Source organism: Equus asinus, chromosome 1 (genome assembly GCF_041296235.1).
Source record: "Equus asinus isolate D_3611 breed Donkey chromosome 1, EquAss-T2T_v2, whole genome shotgun sequence".
Taxonomy (NCBI): domain Eukaryota; kingdom Metazoa; phylum Chordata; class Mammalia; order Perissodactyla; family Equidae; genus Equus; species Equus asinus.
In genome coordinates, this window is record NC_091790.1 from 207592939 (window position 1) to 207614919 (window position 21981).

The 21981-nt window shown below is 52.5% G+C and overlaps 1 protein-coding gene across 5 annotated transcripts in view; it reads left to right on the forward strand.

Moving 5' to 3' along the window:
* Window positions 1–21981, forward strand: part of DNAJB6 (DnaJ heat shock protein family (Hsp40) member B6) — an 89959-nt gene that overhangs the window by 59146 nt on the left and 8832 nt on the right. For 2 of the 5 annotated variants that reach the window (XM_044765651.2, XM_070516886.1), the window contains exons 9-10: window positions 9543–9755; window positions 16607–18093. In XM_044765651.2, the coding sequence (XP_044621586.2) occupies window positions 9543–9755; window positions 16607–16689 (296 nt within the window). In that variant the 3' untranslated portion in view covers window positions 16690–18093. Of the gene's footprint in view, window positions 1–9542; window positions 9756–12174; window positions 12223–16606; window positions 18094–21981 lie in introns of those variants that run through there. The other 3 variants (XM_044765650.2, XM_070516885.1, XM_070516887.1) reach the window with 2 other exon arrangements.

Sequence of the window (21981 nt, forward strand, 5' to 3'; positions counted from 1 at the left end):
CTCTATTTGGGGAAGAACTGAAGCATTTGATGTGACAGTTGTGCATATGTCACAGCTGCTGGAACATTCCTTTCATAGCTTCTTGGTGATTTCAGTGAGCTTTGGCTCAGGGGACTGGCAGATTGTGTTTTTGTTTTTAAATTTTATTTAACTTGGTGTTAGAGGGCAGGATGTTTTCATTTAGTTTTCCAAATGAAAAGGACGCTTAACAGTTGTAACCGGTGTAAGTCTTAGTGAATTTATGTGTTTTAATAGTTCATGCACAGGAAAAGGCTAGCAGAAATTATGCCAAAACATAAAATTTTGTATGGGTTGTAGAATTAGACGTGACTTCTTTTTTTCAACCTGTATGTTTTGTCTTTATATAGTACAAATTGCTGAACTCAAATTGTTTAAACAATTAGTGGCAAATTTCCATAGAAGAGGAATGGTTTAGAAATTAATGAAATAGTTTGCTCATGGTCTAGTGGTTAAGATTTGGGGCTCCCACTGCTGCGGCCCAGGTTCACTTGCCTGTCAAGAGAACCACCTACCCATCTGTAGGCTGTCACACTGCAGGTGCTGTGTGTTGCTGTGATGCTGAAAGCTCTGCCACTAGTATTTCAAGTACCAGCAGGGTCACTCATGGTGGACACGTTTCAGCAGAGCTTCCAGACTAGACAGACTAGGAAGGAAGGACCTGGCCACCCACTTCTGAAAAAATTGGCCCTGAAAACCCTATGATTAGGAGCAGAGCATTGTCTGATACAGTGCTGGAAGGTGAGAGGATGGCGCAGAGAGACTGGGCAGGGTTCCACTCTGCTGTGCACGGGGGCGCTAGGAGTCGGAATCAACTCCATGCCACTAACAACAGCAAAATGGAAAGTTTGAAAAATGGTCTAGAAAAAAGCCAAAAATGTGGTTGGCTTTCAGAAAGTGTGATGTTGGGTGTTGGGGGAGGAGACAAGCAGTGGCAGTGATCACTCTTTGGTTTTAATTGTTGAATTTTAGGTTATAACAAGAGGCACCATGTGGGTTTGTAGGTCGCTCTCTTGATTTCTTCATAGGGACGTTTGTCCGCATTGCATTGATGAGTGAGTTGGTTGGATTCTTCCACAGTGGCCTTGCACAAGACAGCGTGCTATGACTGGAACATTCCCTGAGTTTGCAACAGCAAATACAGAGGGGTGTGTGCTGCCGGAAGAGCATGCCTGGCCCACCCTCTGCCCACAGGAGTGTGGGTGTCTGCAGTGGGGCGTGAGGGGTGACCTTTCCTCCTGTGCTTAGCTGGTGCTAACAAGCAGTGTCACCTCTTTTGACTCGAAGATGCTTCAGAGTGTTTTTGCCAGAACGTTAGAATATGTTAAATTTATAACGTGGGTTTTCACAGTTCTTGTTCAGTTACAGAAAATGTGCAGTATTGTCTGCCCCTGTCAGAAAAGCCTTTGTAAAGGTCCAACCTCAAGTGTATTGATTATTAATAAGGCTCTCATATGGTTCAATTTTCTTTGTGAGGTGAATTTAAAGGGAAAGAAGTGCTGGGAGAGGACTGAGGGCCCCAGTGCCATGAGCCTTCCTGGGCGTGTCCTAGGTGTGTCCGTTGTTGATAGCCCATTGTGGCGGTCCCTGAAGTGGACCGCTCGGACACTCATCTGCGAGGGACCTGTGGAGAGCTCTGGCTCTTCCTGGATATGACGGGTTCTCGTCTTCCTCCGTGTGCCCTCCTGGCGGCCAGGGTGGGCGTGACTTCGTGGTCATTCTGAGCCCCTGGTACTCAGGGCCCACTGTCACCATTGTCCACTGGGGGGTTAGGTTTAATTTGAAAGATGGGTCCTAAAGTTGATAGTAAGGAGGGGTGGCTTCTAATGCACAAACACAGTTCTCACACTCTGGGTCGGCTTGTCAATTTTTAAATTTTTTCTGGAGCCGTTTAAAAGTTCTCTTCACACTCTTTACCACCTTTCTCTTAACGCCCTGTAATAATTGTAGCTGATGTGGCCATGTATCTCATCGTGGGATCTTTGCCCCAGGGCAGTGGAATTTTCCTCGTGCATCAGCTGTGATGAAGACTGGAGAGAAATTGTGGATTTGCGTGTATCACAACCAGCAGTTGGAGGTCACTGGACCCAACACTTTTAAGTACTGTTGAGCTCTGGTTAGATGAGATGCCAGCCGGGGTGTAAAAGACTCTTTCTGGAGATGGTGCAGGCGCTGGCTTCAGTGTGTGTGCTGTGTTCGGTTTTTAGGCAGTCCAGCAAGGTGGATGACTTCTTCCTCTTTGGGAAATTGGGGTAATACTAGTTCTGATTGTGTGGGACGGACTCCACCAACTCTTTCGGAAGCTCCCTGTTTTGTCACCATGAGGTAGAAGCAGTTGGGGTTCCGAAGAGGTGGTTGAAGTTACTCCACGTCCTCTGAAATGTGCGGGAACGATCGGTCCCTTGATGACTTGGCTTATTCTAACACCTGTCATGATTCTTTCCCTCACAGCGTCGATTGTACTCGCTAGTTACTTGGATCACCTCTTACTGGACAAGGGATTGATTGTTTTGTTACAGTACAGGTCACTCTTAAGTTGTGTAAATTGTGTTTTTATGTAATTGATATTCTTTAAGGAACCAAAACTGAGCAAAATTGATCTGTTCATATAGCAATTTATGAAAGTAAATATATTGTCAGTGTTCTGAAATACCACTCTCCTTCCCTTGGCTTTCATAGGCTTTTTTTCTGGTACTTTTTCGCGCAGTTCATGCAGAATTGAGCTGGAAATATCTTCCTGAGGAAGCTCCACCCTGGGGCCTGCCTGCCCTTTCTCAGGTTGACTCCCTGGACCCCAACTTGTCTTCACAGGGAACAAGCCAGCGTGCTCACCCTCCACACAGCTCAGGTCGTGGGCAGCGGTAGCAGGCCAGAGGCAGACACTGCAACAATGAGCTGTGGAGACACTGCATCCAGCCTGCTGCCTCTGCCCTCCTCCTGGTGGTGTGAGGGAGGGCTGTGCAGTCACAGGGCCCTCAGTGTTTAACAAAGAGCATCTCGACCTTAGCGTTTCTTCTGGTAATGGGACTTGAATTTTTCTAAAGTGCTTTTATGTACATCATCACACTCAAACCTGGTGGTTGGATTTTAACCTCCTTGTAAAGATGAGGAAAGTGAAAGCTCAAAGAAGTGGGAGACTTCCTCCGGGGCACACAGTGTCCCCCGTTTTGTGTAACGTTGGGTGTAGTGTGCACAGTGCAGCAACTGCTGTGTGCAGAGCTGGGTGTGGCGTGGCCTGGGTCAGTGTGAGCCTGCAGTGGTGGAGTGCCACGTGGACTTTCAGTTTCAGAGGAGAACACACTGTTGCCCTTGGCAGTCTACTGTTGCTGGGCAGTGTGTTTTTCTTGGACAGTGTTTTTGTTCAGAGAATAGCCGACTCTTCAGACGTCCACTTCCGTCTACCTCCGTCACCGTTGAACTGTTCACACCACGCCTTGCACTGTCATGGGACGGAGGTCTGGAGGCGCATGTGAGGTTCTGCAAGTGCTGAGTGTGACAGGCGAGCACCCGTGCTCAGTGGCGGCCCCACGTGTGGGGACTGCTGGAGACAAGCAGGCTTGCCCTTTGTGTCTTCAGTCCCAGGTGCCTGATGTGGGCACTGGCTGATCCTGATTTTTAAAAATAAATATTGCAGAGTCAATGGCTGCTTGTTTAGAGTAAGGTGCTTTCTGGCTGAATGCCTTTTTCTGGGGCAGGGTAGGCAGGTTTGTTGTCTGGATCCAGAGCAATCATTATCTTTAGGGCAAAAATTTCTTGCCAAGGAGAACCTTTGGTGTTTGTTTACTTCCCATGCAGCGTTCCATCTGCTGGCCGCCAGCATGGAGAAACTTGCCATCCAAGTCAGGAACCAGAGAGTCAGAAGTTTATTTTTGTAATAGGGCTGTTTTGGGGGCAACAGTATCTTCTTACGCCTGTCGGAACTCTTACAACTTGCTGTCTGAAACTTGGGAGTCAAAGTGGGTCAGATGTGGAGTTCCTCGCTATCTGCGGTCTGAATTCAGGACCCGAAGTACTTAGTGAGGAACGCTTTGCCTCCAAAGCAGAGTATTGCCTCTTCCCTCCCTGCGTGCTCATGCCCCCACACCACTCTGTCCTCCCTGCTGGGCCGTGCAGGCTGGTGTTGCTCTGCAGGGACTTGTGACTGAGCTCAGAGTTGGGCTCCATGGCAGCAGTGAATTGAGCCTGCGCTTTAGGGTTTGCAGTTGAGTAGTTTCCGTTCTAAAGTTGAGGGGGCTTTGCTGGATGCCAGGGTAGGAAGAGGGTACAAGAGGAAAAGAACATCAGGGAAGCAAGGGAAGGTTCCAGCTCAGTGGCTCAGTTCCCCAGCCGATCACACCACCTGCCCCTGAGGGCCGGGAGTGAATGATTTGTAGCCTGCTCTGCATTCAGAGTGGCCTGATGGTTATGTGTGAATCTCAAGTGGTCCAGGCTCCTGGGCCTTCATATGGATTTGCATCCTTCTCCAGCATAAGAGGACAGACTCAGTCCTTGGAATCGATGCAGAAACCTGTTGACCACGTGAAGCAGATTCCTCTGGCCTTGGGATCCTGCAGGACTTGGGGCACATGGGAGGCCTTGCGGATAAGGACGAAGTTCAGAAGTACTTGTTAGGGTGCAGGCAGTCCTCGTGAGGGCCCCAGCAGTCCTTGTTCCTGATGCTTGGGACCTTCCCTCTCTACTGTCCAGTCCTGTCTGTCTGCGGCTGCAATGACTTCCTCCCCACCTGCCCTTTTTCTTCTCATCTCTTACTCGAAAGCTGTGGGAGGCAGTGGGCAGCACAGGTGTGGTTCATTCATTCTCAGTCAGTGGTGCAGGTCAGTGCTGGAGGCACGGGCACCGGCCTGGTGGTGAGAACTGGAGCCCCTACCAGTGTCCCCAGGCGGCTGCAGCCGGAGGGACGGCCGATGCCCTTGGTCCTGAGCAGCAGTTACAGTGCTCGAAGTTATTGTAATGGTTATCTCATTAAAACCAGCATTGTACCCCCTTTTCTCAGACAAAGCCAAGCGATGTATATGTCACCAACAGCTAAGTGTCACTTTTAAGGATGGTGGTCTATTTTCTATTAATCTGTCAGTGCCTGGTAGTACATTGTGTATGTGGTGGGCTCAAAGAGAGCTTGAATGTGGAGCGATTCTTTCCAGAAAGTATCTGGCAAAAAGTTTTAGATAGGGAAAGAAATAATTTCATCTTTGTTTCTCTATTTCATCTTTATTTCCTTACCCCCAATCATTTTTCCTGGTACTTGAGACACTGTAAAGTTTTATGGGGAACCTTCTGGGGTCACTGACCTTTGCAGCTCATAATGTGGCATGGCGGGGCCTGCGGGAGCATAGAGGTCATGGTGTCTTCCTCAAGGGTCAACCACGTGGGTAAGTAAGACAGTGACACCCAGGACAGTTAGGTGGTGCTCAGCTGTGTGTCCTCCCACTGTTTCTGAATGGGCTCACCATGGAGACCTAACCCCAGAGCTGAGCTCTCAACCCTGTCCACGTGCTTGGACCACTCAGCAATTCCTCCTGCAGAGAATGTGCCTTAGGACTCGAGGGAAGCAAGTGTCACAGAGAGGCCTGGAGTGGAGACGGTGCTAGGATTTGCCCAGGAGGAAAGGCAGGGAAGGCTGGGTTTCCTGGGAAGAGAGCAGCCCAGGTGCGCATGGGAGGGGTTCCGAGATGCTCGCCAGAGCACACTCCACTGAGCAGATGGGATAGACCGGTGAGAACTGCAGGGCTGCTCAGGAGAGCTGGGTCCTGCTGTGTCCATCTCACTGGGATCCTGGCTTGAAGGCCAGGGCTTTCTCCCCCAGAAGGGAGAGTGCGTGTCCCCCCGGGGTACTGTCAGTTCTAAAATGGCGTGTTCTTTCTAGTCAGTGATTGGATCACCTTCTGAACGCTGAATGTGCGACAGGATCCAAGAGGAATGGGAGACACAACGCCTTCGCCCAAAGTCTGGGGAGATGACGAAATACCTTACACGTGGAGCGTGTCTGTTTTCTCTGTTTGTATATTTGGGGTATTTGCTCTCAGAATATCAAGTTTACCATCTTAGTGACTATTTTATTTTCTAACCAGACAGCAAACACAAAACGTACAAGTGGCTCTGAGTGAAAGCCAGTATGTGTCTGTACGTCGCAGGCCTGAGAAAAGTAGGTGGATTAGTAAAGAGAAAACGGGTGATTGCAGCCATATCCCAAGCCTGGCATTTCTTACCCAGACAGTGGCTTGTCTAGCCCTAGACTGATCAGCAAAGCTCTGAAATAGGAGAACTTTGAAGACTCCTGTCCTACGTTGGCCTTCTAACTTGTAAGCTGGCTCCACTGAAGACCCCTCGTGGAGAAGAGCAGATGACCACTTCCTCTGCACAGTAAAGGACGGAAACAAGCCCTGCAGTTCTCCATTCAGATAGGTTTTACTCCTTGATGTGGGAGGTAAGTCTCATTTGTAGCTGACTGCATATGCAGAACCCCGGACGACACACAATTGTGAGATTGGGTTTTCTGTAAGTGAGATGTGTGGGAAAATACCACCTCTTTTTTCTGGCATGTGACTGAACGGCTGACGGGAAAGACTGGGCTCTGAGTTTGCCTAGGGTGTGGAACCTCCACTGCTGGTGAGGTAAGTGACACAGCTGAAGACCGCCAGCGCCCAGGACACCGACCGCGCGTCACACACCTCCACGTTTGCCGAGCTCGGCGCTGTCAGGGTCACGGAGCCAAACTCAGATTTAAAGACGCTGGTGTTGAGTGTTCAGTGCAGTGCGTCACTCCCCTGAGACATCAGCAGTTGTTTCTCAAATGTTACACTTGTTCACAAGCCGTGCTGTTTAAAAATCACATCATAGTCGTTAGGTGTGATCCTGCTAGAGGCAGGGAGTGGAGGACTAGTAGCAAGGAGTCTCAGTACTTCCCACCCGTATTTACACGGGATCCGCTGTCTTCTTCCTTCCGAGGTGGAAAGAAGCTGAGCGTGTGCCTTGGATAATGTTTACTGCTGAGTTTCTGTTGGAGTTTGCGAACCAGAACTGGAGGGTGAGCCCAGGCTGCAGCCAGGGGAGCCTGCGGGTGCTGGGGCCACGGGTTCCCTCCCACCTTCTCTCCCACCACTTCAAATGCAGATTTTGAAGTAAAGCGCCACGTAACAGTTTCTTAACAGCAGCTTCCTGGGACCCCCTCCCTGGAAAGGGATCCATGTATTTGGGAATCCAGAAGCTTCCTGCTGGGTCCTTTCCCTAGAGACCCCTCGAGGGGTGGGCCTGCCTGTGAGTGCTCTCCCCGCCCCCCACCCAGGCTCGGCTCCGTGAACCTCGCGCTCGCTGCACTTTCCTCCTGCAGGGCAGGGCTGCAGGGACACTCTGTGTGGGTGCAAAGCGTGGACACAGTTGGTCCTCGTCGTTTTCCTTCACTCAGCGGTCACAGAACATTAGAGAGGAGGGGGTCTCGGACCCACCAGGCTCCCTTGTTCATCTGACGGGTGAGCAGATGGGTTCTTGAATGAAGCGCTTGCCCAAGACCAAAATGACCACTGGGTCTAGGGCTTCAGTCTCCTCCCAGCTCAGTCGTTAGATTTGATTCTGAGAAGCCTGCTGGGGGTGTGGTGGGTGTCCTCTGGAGGGCTGTTAGCAGGAGTTGTGTCTGTAGACATCCCATGCAGGTCTGCCAAGGCCATGTGCACAGACTACTAAGCATTCCTTCCCAGCTCCAAGATCTGCTGCACGCTATTCATCATAGCTTAGTTAAACAGCTCCGGAAATAACATTTGTTTCTTTTTTATCCAAAGGATGGGGGTGTGTGACTGGTGCACTAGATGAGAACTGGGGGCCTGCACTTAGCCAAGTCTTGCTGCAGTGCCGGGGTGTCTTACTTCCAGAAAGCAATCGAGCACCTTTTTTGAGTGCCTGCTGTGCCCAGTGCTGTAGGGGATTCAGAAGTTTTATAAGAGGAACTTGAGACTTAATTTGGAAAACCTCTAATATGCAAACTATACAATGTAGGCTATCTGAAGTCCTAGTGTTTCTCAAGAATGAATTTCTGTGCTTGGTGCGGGTGGGTGAGAATCTCTTAAAAGTGCCCTTCCTAGACCAGCACGCTCATCATGGTCTCCAGTGGCCGGTGCTCCTGTTTGAGGAGGAATGCTCCTAGGAACTCGAGAGCAGGGTTTCATGCGAGGGTTTGGGGGCGGTCCTTGCAGCTCCAGAGTTCTATCGATGAAATACAGGTTCGTAATGCTCCCGATTCATTGGAGCCAGGCTCCTGAGGAAAGGCACCGTGTGTCTCTTTTCCTAGCACAATGACTGCCGCTCAGGTACTGAGAAATGGTGTCCGAACAACTACAGTTGTGAAATCTCTACAGTAGTGTATTCTTAACATGTTTCATTTCAGGAGTATCTCAATGAGTGCATGCTCCTTAAAGGTTGGAGGGAAAGTGGGAATGGGAGGAGAGCCAGCATCTGGGGTAACACTTGGTGCTGTGCTTGATTGAGGAAGAGTGCACGTGGGTGTCCTGCCTCAGTCTATACTGAAAGAGAGGGCAACCTTTCAGTTCACTTGCTTGGGGCTCGGAACTTTAAGCACTGGATGTCGTAGTGTTTGATGACTCTGTCTTCCAGTGAGCAGTTGACATTTCTACCTTTCCCCCTAAGGAGCAGAGTTTTTACAAGGTACAAGAAAGGTCACCACTTTTGGTTTCACTGTTCCCATCAGATGGATAGTTAGACAGTTTTGTTATTGGACTTCGAGCATACATACCCACGACATGACTGGTAATCACAAGCTCTTCGGAGGATGCGATTTGAAATCATTCAGTTAATATTATCGTTTGTTTTCTTAATTTATTCCTAGCATCCACCTAATGTGAAAAACTTTGTTTTTTAAAAGATCAATAGAAACACAATTTTGAGAGCGATGAGGAGTGTTCTGTCTTAGTGTGTGTCTGACTGACAGGCGGCCAGTGCTCACGGGGCCTCAGCTTAGAGCTGCGCGCTTGTGTCCAAGCAGGCAGGCAAGTGGGCACCACTTCCGCTACAACAGGCTCACGTTAACGTTAGATGGAGAGGCAAAGTCTTGCGTGTACAGGTTCTAGAATTAAAGCTGCCCGAGAATGAGATCGATGGCTGGATCTGGAGCCTTTTCCTTCCAGGGAAACACGGCCGGGCTTTTTGACAATGGGTTTGTCGCAGGTAGTCCAGCCCCCACTGCTTCTTTCAGCAGGATGCATTCACTCTTGGAGGAGAGGTGTCGATTGTGCTTTCAGGAATCATTCATGTGCCTTAGGGCGGTGCAGGGGAGCCGCTGCTTCCATTTGATTCCTATGTAACTTTTTTTCTCTTCTCTCTTGGAAGGTTAAGTTCAGACCTCCATAGTGCAATTGGTAAAATAGAATAATTTCTTCCTTCTCCTATTCCAGGACTATGGTGGCTGTAGAGACGGTGAATACCTAGGAAAGGGTGCTCGCCCATCAGTGCTGCTGTACGAGCAGTAGAACCCCTCCCGCAGTACGAGCTCATGCCTCTCTCCAATCTTTTGCTTTCAGGTGTAGCAGACGAGGACGCCTTCGAGGAAGAGTGCAGGCGAAGAGGCCAGAATGCGCTGCCCTCCCAGCCCGCCAGCACCAGCGTCCGCTCGCTGAGGTCGCACAGGCCTGCCTCTCTACCCAAACACACATCTCACTATGTTTTTGAGGACGAGGACGAGCAAGGCAGACATCGGGCCACGAGCAACTGGGATCCCTCCATGTTCTCAGCAGGTGTGCAAAGGGAAACTGATGTGGAGCATCCCCAAGGGGATGCCTCCCTTCCTCCCCAAGGCCAGCGAGGACAGAAATCGCTCCTGTGCTGTTGTGTCCTGACTTGAATGGGGCGGGTGGGAGCAGGGGCTGGCGAGAGGCTAGTCAGAGCCAACGGCGGCTGGAGGAGGTGCCCTGGCTCTCGGCTTACCTCCCACGAGACCCCCACGATTAAAGCAGGGTGCCAGTCTTCAATGCTGGTATGAAGTGTGTTGTCTTGGGCAAAGGATCGCAGGTGCCACAGAATTGCTAGGTGCTGCTTTTACCTTAAATGCTCCTTTCTGTAACTTTCACCTTAGTGCTTGAGATCTGGGAATGTAGACCGTAGACTGGACACGTGCCTGGCCACTCCCTAAGCTGGCGGGCACCTTCGTCTGAGCACTGAGACACTTGGCATGTGCTGCCCACCCTTCTGCCTTCATTTGTGTTTGATGAAAAGCAAGGCCCCCGTGGAGTGTGGTCCTGGTGTAAAGCTGGTGGGTGCTGGTCCACACCTCCAGGTGAAGCTGCAGCCTTGAATCTCCTCCACTTCTAGATGCACCGGCTGGTCATTTTTCCAGAGCCCAGCTCTGCCCTCTTCCAGCTTCTTGACTTGTCATTTTTTACAGAGCCCAGGATGGGTCTTTGAAGTGAATTCACCATAGAAAGTTGTGGATTATCTCTGAGGGTGTGGCTGTGCATGTGGGTTGGACCCTGACTGAGTTCTAAAGCCCAAAGTAAATTTAATTGGAATTATCGTTAGTTTGAAGCATTTGTGCCATCTTGATTCTCACCTCTGGAAGTCACCAGGTTGGCCATAGCACATTATGTGGTGGAGGGAAATACTGATCCTAGGTCCTCTGTGTCAGGGTGACATCTAAGTGTACATCATGAGGTTAATTTTGTGGACTGAGGGCAAAGCAGCGTTATCTAAGCAATAAGTTCCACTCCCAGACCTTTCTATTGGGCAGTTAGTCCCTTAAAGTCCCTTCTGGACCTTCTCAGGTAAAGCAGAGGTGTCTGTTAGGGTTTTGAGGAGGACAGAAGGAAGTGTACGCTCCACCTGAAGGTGAGTGTCCTGGGGCCTCGGGCCATGGCACAGATCCCTCCGGGGTCGTGCAGACCCAGCCATCAGCTCTGCTGTGGAGAGGTGCCAACAAAAGCAGATGGACCATTTGGAGACATTAGCCTTTTCCTGTGTAATTGATTGAAAACAGAGGCAGTTGGAAGGGCCAAATGAATTCAGAAAGAGCTCATTCTGCCTTGACTGGGGGTGTGGACATTTTCCCAGGATCTATTGTCAACTCCAGGTACTGAATGGTCTTAGGGCAGGCTGGGGAGGACGGTGTGCTGTCAGGGGTCTTGGCAAGGGGCACGGTTGTGAGTTCAGTCTTCCTGAACAAATACTGTTTGAACAGTGAGTTAATGGGCTACGTCCGTTTGGTTGGAAGGACACAATGAACCTACCGACTATGGAATATTGCAGCTCCCAAGAATAAGGTGTGCGGGTATGGACCTGCCTGGCAGTCTTGTTCACATGCATAGCTAGCCTCCTGGAATAGGACGTGGAGCCAGCGCCAGCCGACTGGCCCGAAGGGCATATACTGAGTTCAGATTAGGCCCCTCCTTCCCTGTTGCTGTGGATTCCCAAAGACCATGCCTGTTGAGTGAAAGATAATTTGCCACCACTGGAGAATCTTGGGAAAGTAGGATTTAGTAGAAAAACAGAAATTAACGTGAGACTTCAGGGGAGAAGATTCAATTTCTGTAATCTGGGGGTTCTCCTTTCTACTGGCACAATGTTTTGCATTTTTGCAGAATCCACTTGCAGCTCTTCACCCACTTTTGCAGAATCTGGGCGCGAGGCAGTAATAAGGATGTGGAGCAGGGTCCATCCTGGTGCAGACGCCACCAGGATGCTCCTGCTTTAGCACCGCGAGTCCCACTTCCCATGAAGCCTCGTCTCGGGTAAACTTCCATGGCCCTTGGCAGGCTCCTGTGTGCCCCAGAGGTCTGTGTGCCACGCAATACTCTTTCTGCTGCATTGCCACTTCTTGGGTAATTATTTTTAAAAAGAAGCACATAGTAGGGGCCTTGGTTACCCAGGAAGTGTTAGGTACCCCCACTCTGCTTTAGCTGCTCAACCAGCTGCTAGGCGAAGATGCCCTGGAGCCCGCTAGTGACAGTGCGGGGTGGAGGCAGCCTGGCAGTTCTGGGAAGCCACTATTTCAGGCTAAAAATGAGCTCTCGCTTGAGAGACACTCCTCAAATGTGGAATTTTTAGCTGGTATGAGGATTTCCCATCATTGTGGTGTAGCTAATATAATTCAGCGTCAGGATGCAACTGAAGGGACCTGGGGCTGTCTGTGGTTTGAAGCAGGCAGTGGTGATTCTCTTTCAGCCCGAACGGTCATTGTTTAGGGAGCTCTGGCAGTGGTGTGGCTGTGGGTGAGTGTGATCTGGATTTGACTTGCTGGCATTTGTGTTTTGTGAACATGCTGTTACGTTAAATCACTAACCTCCTGTGAGACCCACTCCGCTTCATCTGAGAGGATAGGGCCTGCCTCTCGGAGCCAGCGAACCCTGCAGTAAGACGCTGACAAAGGATTAGTGTTTTCATTTGTGAATGGCACACATCCTGTGGGTCTGTCAAGAACATCTAACTGTTAAAAGAGAAAATTAAAATTATTCAACATGAAAATAATTCATGAATGAGAGAATAAAATTGATCCTTTAACTTTTTTTGCTTCTATTTGTGTGGTTTGAAGAAAGCCCCTCACCCAGGAATGCTGTAGCTGCTGCCCTGTGCAAAGCGGAGCATGGCGCTCACGGGGCTAATGCGCGTAGTTAACCTGGAGTGGCTTTGACCGCTTTTGAAGTTTGTCTTTTTAAAGAAACTAACTTACGCATCTATACCTGCTTCTCTTATAAAACTTTTAGCAGTTCTTTAGAAGGTGTTTTTTCTCTATGGGACCTATAACAAACCTGGTCGTTGCCGTGGGAACTCTTGGAGTCTGTGAGGGTCAGTCTGAGGTAGGGCTGCCGGGTGTCGGATGTTCCAGACCCGCCGGGAGCGAAGGGAACAGCCGCCTCGGGTGCTGCTCGAGTGCATTTCCTCTGTAGGGAGTTCGGGGGACAGGAAGACTTCCTTTTTCTTGGTTGTTTTTTACTTAAACATTGACCAATTTAATAAAATACCAAAGTAATTGTGGTTTGCGGTGGAGCCATGTGCTCTCCCCTTCCCCACGGACCTGACCTCGTCCTTTCGTCCTGCGACGTGGGGACCTGCCTGCCTCGGAAATCTCAGGGCTCTTTGGAATCGTGACCTCTGAGAGTAGATTCCTCAACACTAGAAAGGAGGTCTTTTTTTCTAATAAACACCTGTGTTCTCTGTTCTGGGTCAGGGCCTTGGTTAACGTTGGTTTTGGTGAAGGTGGGGATGTGAAAAGCTGCCCTATTGGGTGGCAGGGCAGGTAGACTTCGGGTTTCCCTTCGAGGCTTGTCGACACAAGTGGCTAGAACCGGGTGGGCTTAGGGAGGGCCTAGGTGGGTACCTGGGCTGTGGACATGGCCGCACTCTTGCAGACCCACAGCTTAGAGCGTTAGTCATGGCAGAGCTGTGCTCTGTGTCCCCTCGTGCCCAGACTCATGGGCATGTTTCACTCCATTCCCCTCCATCTGAGGCCTTTGCTGCAGACGCAGTGTGTGTAGGGCCTGTTTGAATAGGTGGGGACAGAGATTCTTCATTCAACGTCTGTTTCCTGACATGGTTTTGGAGAGGATTTCCTACCAGACAGACTGGGCTCCTAGGGTGAGTTAGACTTCCTGTTCTGGGTTCAGCTGCGAGCACTTGCCCCTGCAGTGGTGGGAGGACCGGGCCCTCGGGGTTGCTTCCTGCACCGCACTGTCTCGGAGAGAGAGGGTGGCCCAGGGTGACTCCAGCTCTGCCTGCCTGGGCTCCGGTGGGTGGCGCGGGCCTGTCGGGCCTGTGCATCTTTGCCCCTCGGGCCCTGGACTGTGGCTGGGGGCCGCTTGGGATTGCCAGGCGGGCGCCTGCCGGGTGGAACGTTTCTGGCCGGTGGACCGAATGTGTAGCAGCTCCATGGACTGGAGTCTTGTCGTTTGTGCCGGAATTCCTTTGGTTTGTCTGAGGTTATCTTTCTGTGGTCGTCTTAAAATTAAAACTGCCTTGTAGCAGAAGTGGCATTTTAGTGAGAAATTTGAGTGAGGAATTGATTCCCCAGGCCCCATGCTGTGACAGTAGGTGGTCTCCGGGAAGGAGCCAGGGTCGCAGTGGATCACGGGGACACGGGCTGGAACCTGGAGGCCCTGGAGGACAGCTCAGCCCAGCTCCACCTGCTGTGTGCTCTGGGGCTTCGCAGTCCCTTCTGGGTCAGGTGTGAGGATTTCATGACTGGAGGAAGTGGTGTGGGGCCCAGGTCAGGCCCGGGCTGTGAGCTCTCCATCTTGTCGAGGGAGGCAGGAGAGGGTCACCGGGTCTGCCAGCATCTGCGCCCCAGGAGCCCGTCTGCCGCCCTTGGCCCAGCCCTTGTACCGCCTACCCCACAGTGGTTCTTCCGGGTCCTTTGGCTCCCTCTCCCGCCCTTGGGTGCTCATACTCGAATTTGAAAGTGACAGTTGCATAAAGGGACGCGTGGATCAGAATCTGGACAGCGTGGAGCCGAGAGAAGGACTGGACTTCTCACCTTGCTTGCTGGGCTTCTGGGGCTGCAGGACCATCAGGGATGGGAGAGATTCCTTGTCACTAGGCGGTTAGCAGTTTTTCTTTCTCTTATTTTCGGCTCCTTTTACATGTCCTTGAGTCTGGGGGGAGGAAAAGAGGCTGTGCTCGTCTACCTGCATGGGGGACCTTTAGGAAGTTACACCTTCAGGGAGTCAGAAGCCAGGAGGCCACTCAGCCCTGCAGTCAGTCGAGTTGCCCAAGTAAGCACAGCTGAGGTCTCTGAACCCCGTCCACGGTCCGTGTTCATGGGGTGGCCATGTCCTCCTTGAAAAGGCCTTTGCCTGCACCCCTCACAGCCGCCCTGGGGACTGATCACAGGAGCAGTTGCTGTGGAGGTTTTCTCCATGGAAGACCCATCTGGGACTGCATGTGGCCCTGCTGACGTCACCCTCTGTTAGTACCTACAACCTGTGATGAGGGTGTAGGGCACACTGGCAGGTTCCCAAACCTGCTCCGTCCCATTTTGATGCCTTGGGGGCTGTTCTCTCTTCCTCTGTTGCACCCTAGCATCACTGCTGTTTGGGTCCCAGGCCCCCTGGAGTCACCTCTGGGCTGGGACTGTGAATGAGGCCTTCTGCCCGCCCCGCCCTGCCGTGCATCATGCCGTGTACACCTGTGTCACTTAGCCATTTGTCTTCTTCCTCCCCATTCAAAACATCAAGGTGACTTTCCTCAACATGTGGCCCTGGTGGCTTAGTGTTTGGCAGGTGGCCTCCCCTGTTCTCTGCATTGGGCAGCCAGGCCCTTGGGCTGCACGGTACCCTGGGAAAGGGGTGGCCTCTGACGCACTTGCACAGCAGCCAAAGTTGAGTGGTCGGTGAAGGATGGCAAGTGTGGGGCCCTCTGCCTCCCTGAGATGGGAATGAAGAGGCCCCGGAAGCCTGTTCGGTAGAGGCCCTTGGGCTTTGCGTCCCTGCTAGCCGCGGCGGCAGTGAGCACCTTGGAAGGCAGGCTTCCCTCTGGTGATGGGCAGATGGCGGTTGTCAGCCAGGCACCGGCCTGGGTCCAGATCCCGTCATGAGCGGCTGTGGGCACCCATCTCACGGACACAAGGGCCCCAGTCCACCTGTGGTTGTGATGCTGCCAGAAGGGATGTCTCAGAGTGGGTGGATGAGCATCGTGCCTACCCCTGGCGCCTGTTAACAGACTGTGCCGAGTTCTGTCTAGATTGGTTGTGCTCTGAAGTATCACCTTAGACTGTAAATCTCAAGAATGCTTTTAGATGGTCTGGCTTAGGGGCCCACCTGTACTAAGTCACAGACCCACAGTGACCTGGTCTGCTTCCATTCCTCTGTTCTGTTCTGGTCAAGCCATTTAAATTGATGTTTTGTTACCTAAATTCAACTTCTGGTCTGGTTCCTACCCAGCTGTGTGCTCGTCCACCCACATCTGAAGGACTGATTGAGCACACGGTCCTAAGCCATTTCTGCGGAACTGAAGCTGGAGTTCTTATTTTGGGCTCTGTGGACAGATTCTCCAGAGGGTGAGCAGGGCCCGTCCGTCTGTCATTCTCCTTTGGCTCAGTCAGGAAGTTGTTGGCTTTGAGCACACGACACAGGGAAAGTGGACAAGTCCTGTCCTCATGTTGGAAATGGGCACCTTTCCCACGCTGAGCACCCAGAACCTGGGAGAATGAGCCACATCCACAGCAGTCTTCTCCCTGCAGAGCGGACTCTGCTCGGGCCAGAGCTGGAGGAGGCCTGTGACAGCCAGCTCTGCTCAGGTCGGGGACAGGGTTGTCAGTCTCCAGGTGGGACCCCGGGCCAGGTCCTCAGACAGACGTGAGGACTCAGCAGAGGGGTTAAGTAAACCTGGCTGCTGGGCGGGTGGAGGAGGGGCCTGGCCGAGAATGCCAGCCTCTGCGTGGCTGTGACACTCTGGATGACGTTACAGGTTTCCAGTGCGCGGTTCAGAAAGTCAGTCCATGTGCTTCTTGAGCTGTAGGTGCCGCCCAGGTGGAAGTGAGGATACATGACTGTATTGTGGTGTTTTGTTTTTTAACGTGGGGGAGTGTTAAGAAATGTGTTTGCCTCTTACTGGGGGAGCAGCTGCTGTTCTGCACAGTGTTTCACAAGCCATGTTTTCTTAGGATTCAAAGAAGGTGGCAAGAGGAAGAAGCAGAAGCAGAGAGAGGAGTCGAAGAAGAAGAAGTCAACCAAAGGGCACCCCTAGACTGGACTTGGCGGACGCGCTGGCTCCGCCCGAGCCTCGGCGCCCAGGCTGCTCTGTGGTTGTGCGCACGCGTTAGGTAGCGGCATCTGCTTCACCTCTGTCCCAAGACCACACCTCCTCAGCATCGGGGATGCTGATCACGGATCAGCCAGATTAGGGACGGTGGGAGACGGGAGAGATGGTCCTGAGTGGCGATGGCAGAAATGCAGAACCCCCTAGACCGTCTCTGCTTCTCCCCAGCACTAAATCCGACGGTGTTTCCTCTAGCGTGGTCAGCAGTCAGCTCCTTCTTTCAGTTGTCCAGCGCCATGCAGCCTGCTGCCACAGCCATGGCTGCAGAGGGCTGGTGAGGTGCAGACCAGTACCTGAGTGCGCATCCCCCGAATGGCTTTCCTTCCTCGCAGCAGCACAGTGTTTGAAACTAGACTGTAGTCGAGTATAAGGTGACTTAAAGGTGACGTCAATCCCATGCTGAGTCATGACCCCCAAGGGAACTTTCTCTCAGTCCAGGGAACCAGACCTTCAAAGCAGCTCCTCAGAGTGACCTGGCCGCTCGCTTAACCTGCCAGCCCACTGGTGAGTCATTTCAGATGTAAAGTCCTTCCATATATTTACGGTTTTAATTTTAATCCTCTCCAAGTAGTCCAAATTCTACTTCAAATATTTAATTTTTGCTGAATTCCATCTTTTTTCCTGGAATCCACAATTGTTCTTTTTAGCATGAACACAGGATTCTACAAAATTTTGTTCAGTAATACCATCTCTGGCTCTTAGTTTAAGGTCATGCTGGGGAAAAACACATGACTTATTTACACACACACACTCTCGGATATTGAGCAAGTACACTAAGTATTTTAGTTTGTAAACGTTGGCACCTTTGAAACATCGCTTTATTCCAGCAAGCCCCTCCCCAGTGTCCTGTGATTGCTTCTTTGCGTGGCAGCTTGCTTCCTGCCCTTGGTTTTCTCAGCACCGACGAGCTCTGGTGCCGCCTGGCTGCGCCCTGCATGCCGCAGCACCTGCCCCCTCTAACAGAAGTGCTGCCGCTCGTGCGGCCTGTCCCTCTGCTCTCTGGGAAGGGAGGGTACTGTGGAAAGCTTGGATGTGATTTGAAAATGCCAGCAACTTTAATCTAGCAGAGGCAAAACCTGGGAAATTTTGGGCCCAATCCTAGTGGCAGTGCCGTGGGCTTGGAAGGCAGAAGTGAGTGTAATCTTTGTGGTTTCAAGATGATGGTTACAGAGAAGTTTGCTTTGTTTGTTTATTTGGTTTTGGTGGGGAGGTGGTATGGACTGTTGGGTGAAGAGTGGACTGCTATTTAATGCTTGTTGTGGAAAATGTAACCATCAAAGCGTAACAGTGTTTTAAGTGCTCCCGACGTAAATAAAATGTAAATGTAATTTTCTGCTGCTCACTTGCCATCATTTATGCATATCAGTCAGTCGCACTGTTATTAGTAATTAAAATAAAAGCATTTCTTCTCCATTTCAATTATGAAAGATAGTGATATTTTGAGAGCAAAAGGTGGATTCTGGACTGCGTTACTGTAAGGTGAACATGTTGTTTTAAAGATAACATTCCCACTGAATTCACATTGTGTGAAACCAACAGCTCGTGCTGACACTAATGGAAGCACTGGAGAGGACGGGAGGGACATTCCTATCAGACTGTCCTGGCCGCAGACAGTGAGCACAAGACCACCCCACGTTTGCAGCCCTGTCGTGGAGTCATGGCCCTCCTGCGATACAGGAGAGGGCTTGATGAGCTCCCCGCTCCTTGTGAGGCCCTCCACAGCGCTGCAGGGCGTGGGGCTCCTCTCAGCTGCTCACGTGCCAGAATCTGACTGCTCCTGGGACCTGGGGAGGGAGGCAAGCATTTCTGCGGGCGCGAAGAAAGTTTCTAGCACTTGGCCCCCGCTGTCCTTCGAGGCCCGAGACACAGGAACTGTGTCTGTGGGGTGGTGCCAGGGCCATGAATGTCTTCAGCCTGCACACGGAACCAGCTTTCATCAAGCAGCCAGGCCCCTCGGCTTCACGTGACCCTGCCATGCGCGCCCACTCACGTCCAAAGGCAGCTCCCGACCTGCTCCTCAGAGAGTGGGAGATTCCCCAGCCCCAGAGGCCGGGGCCACGAGGTAGGTACCTGCTTCACAGGTGAGAAGACGGGCGTGCAGCTGCCCTGCAGAGGTGCCGAGCCAGACCTGTGTCTGCTGGCTGCCCATCCCTTGGGCCCCGGCTTGGATGGCCCTGAGGGCGTGTTTGCTGCATACATGTGGGCAAGGCTGCTCATCATTACTGCCTCCTACTTGGGGGAGTCTTCAGAAGACAGGGTGCTGCTCTGGGGGCGCTGGGTGTTGGGGAGGGTGGGGTCCCAGCACCTGTGTGCACACAGGTGGCTCTCACTTTGCTGTGGCTCACCAGTGGCAGCTGTTGAAACGATCGTGAGGGGAGGAGGGCCCTGTGCATGGCCTCGTGATCTTCCAGGTGGTGGTTCTTGGGTGCTGGGTGCACATCCAAGGGTGGCGAAGGGTAAAGAAGGGTGGGGGGTGGGGTGGGGTCCCAGCCTCCAACTGCAGCTTCTTCACCCCAAGGGCCCCTCTGGGGACAGCTTGTGGGACTGGGCACGGAGGGTGATCCTGGTCCTTCACACCACCCGGGGTTCTCTGTTACCGTCTTTCCCCTGTGTCAGGAGGATTAAGGGCTGCAAAACTCACTGTAGACAAATACTTTTAAACATTTACTTTGAAATGCCTCCACTTTCACAGGAAGTTGCACAAATAGTACTAAGAGGTCCGGCATGCCCTCACCTGGGGTCCCCAGTGTAAGCGGAGCGTCAGAACCAGGAAAATAACACGGTTCGATCCATGGGGAAACACCCTCAGAGGATTGTTCAGAGGCTCAAAAAAATGGGACCATAACATTAATAATCATACCAAATTTTGTCTTGCTTTTGCCAAAATGAGGTTTTATTTGGAATCTGAAAGTAAGGAGTCCTAAGATTGATCACGTTTGGAATGCACATTCATGTTTCCATCCCTTGCTGGTGGTCCTGGTCACCCACGTTGCCTCTGGGGTGTTTATGCACCGAGTTGCAAGCACAGAGACCTCCCGGGGCCTCCTGTCAGGGTGCCAGGCCCTCTCTCGGTCTTCCTCACCATCTGATGCTGCCACACACAGTGCCACCCAGGGACTGTCCTCTTGTGGGTTGTCCGGCCCACAGTTGACCACTGGTCTCTGGGAGCATGGCCCACTTGGGGTGGCCCCTGCTGGTGCTCAGGTCGAGTCAGCACAGGTGTCATCCTGTGAGCCTGAGGGGCACAATGTGACGGCGTGGCCTGTGGACCTGGAGTGGACAAGAAGCCACCTGGGCTGGTTACTGCAAGCCACAAAGCAGAAGTCCCGAGGCGCCACTTGGGCAGGCTGGTGCCTCCCTCAGTGGCCAGGCCCAGAGGAAGTCCTGGGGCTGTGGCAGCCACGCCCACTGCCCCTTCCCCTTGACCTTTAGTGCCACCTCGATCCTCCATGGGGAGCACTTTGCCGTCATGGCGCCCATAGCACTGAGCAAAGGCATTAACGGCTGGGTGAGGGAACACGGCCTGGGCAGTGCCTACCAGGTGCGAGCCCCCTCCTGACCCCGTCACCCTGTCAATCACTGAAGGTGAAATGAAATCAACATGTCCCGCCATCTCTGTGGATGGAAGAACAGAGGGCAGCCCCAGCTGAGCTGACCGAGACACGGCCACACGCTGCCAGGGGGAGACTGGCAGGAGCTCAGGACCCGGTCAGCCCAAGGAGGCAGCCACTGCTGGGAAGGGCCGGGTGTGAGCAGCTGTGGGATGGTCATAGGGTTTCCAGGCCGAGGCAGGCAAGGCCAAGAGCCAGTGGGCCGAGAGAAAATGCCCGTAGGTGGGTGGAGGGGCCCTCCCTGAGGGAAAGAAGTCACAGAGGGCCCTTTGCCCAGGGAGGAGGCAGGGTGGGGCCCTGCTGTGGTTGGGGCTGGGGGTCGCCTGTGAGGGGTGGGCCCTGTGGGTGGACAGCCCGTCCCCTCACTTGTGGAGCTGAGACAAGATTGGGTTCCTGGAGAATTCCGTGGTTTCTTCTCACCATGAACTAAGGAGGGGTCTGGCTGCCTTCTGGGGGGGTCTGCCCCTCCCTTGCCCCATCGCACCTGCTCCAGGCTGACCTCTCACCGCCCTCCCTCGGCCTGAGGGCCTCTTCATTGGGTGCGCTGGCAGCCCTGCCTCCTCGTTGAGAAGCCCCTGTGGACCCGTGTTTCCCCAGGGCCTACCCTAGCTGGGCCTCTGCAGAGGGGACCTGACAGGCAGTCTGCTGGGATTGCAGGTTGCCCAGGCGAGGCGGCCAGGCGCCCTGGCCATGTTCTCACCCCAGCTGACTCCTGGAAGGTCCCTGCCCTTTGGAGACTGGGCAGGCGAGTCCGCCCAGGCCAGGAGCAGAAGGGCCCGTGTCCGGCCTAGAGGTTCAGGCTGCCTCTCCCACCCCACAGGGCCGGGCGAGAGAGCTTTGCCTCCCACTGTAGGGAGCCGGGTTCCCTTCAGGCTCTTCCCAGCAACTCCCGGGAGTCACTCCTTGTTGGTTAAGGCCAGGAGCATCGCTGGAAATGCAAGTGCCCAGGCTGGCACTCGCGTCTTGTGTCTCCTTTCGCTCGCCTGTTGGGCTAGAAGTGGTCTCCCTCCACCGGGTCAGCGGGGATGGAGCCAGAGCCTGCCTGCAGCCATTGGGCCTCTACTGCAGGGAGCACGGTGCCTGGTGTGCCCCCACCCCCACCCCCATACTGTTCCACAGGACGGTCGACATCCAGCCCAGTGCTTTGTGCAGAGCCTGCTAAATACATATGTTTTGAGGAAAGGAATGGGTGATTGGCTCCCAGCCTGTGGAGGAAGGACCCATCACCACCTATTCCAAAACTTTGCCATGCACGAGCTGCTTTGAAATTTTTTTATCCTGGTAAAATACACATAATGTGAAATTTGTAACTGCTTTTCAATGTACACTTCAGTGTTGTTAAGCCCAATAATGCTGTTGTGCACTCGTTACCACCATCCGTCTCCAGAACTCTTCATCTTCCCAAACCGAACTTCTGTCCTCATTAAACACTAACTCCCCATGCGCCTCCCCCGGCCCCCACCATTCTCCGTTCTGTCTATGACTGACGATTCTTGGGACCTCAAATAAGTGGAAGCCTGCAGTATTTGTCACTTTGTGACTGGCTTATTTCACTCAGCATGATGTCCTGTAGGTTCATCCACGCTGTGGCATGTGTCAGGAGCCCCTT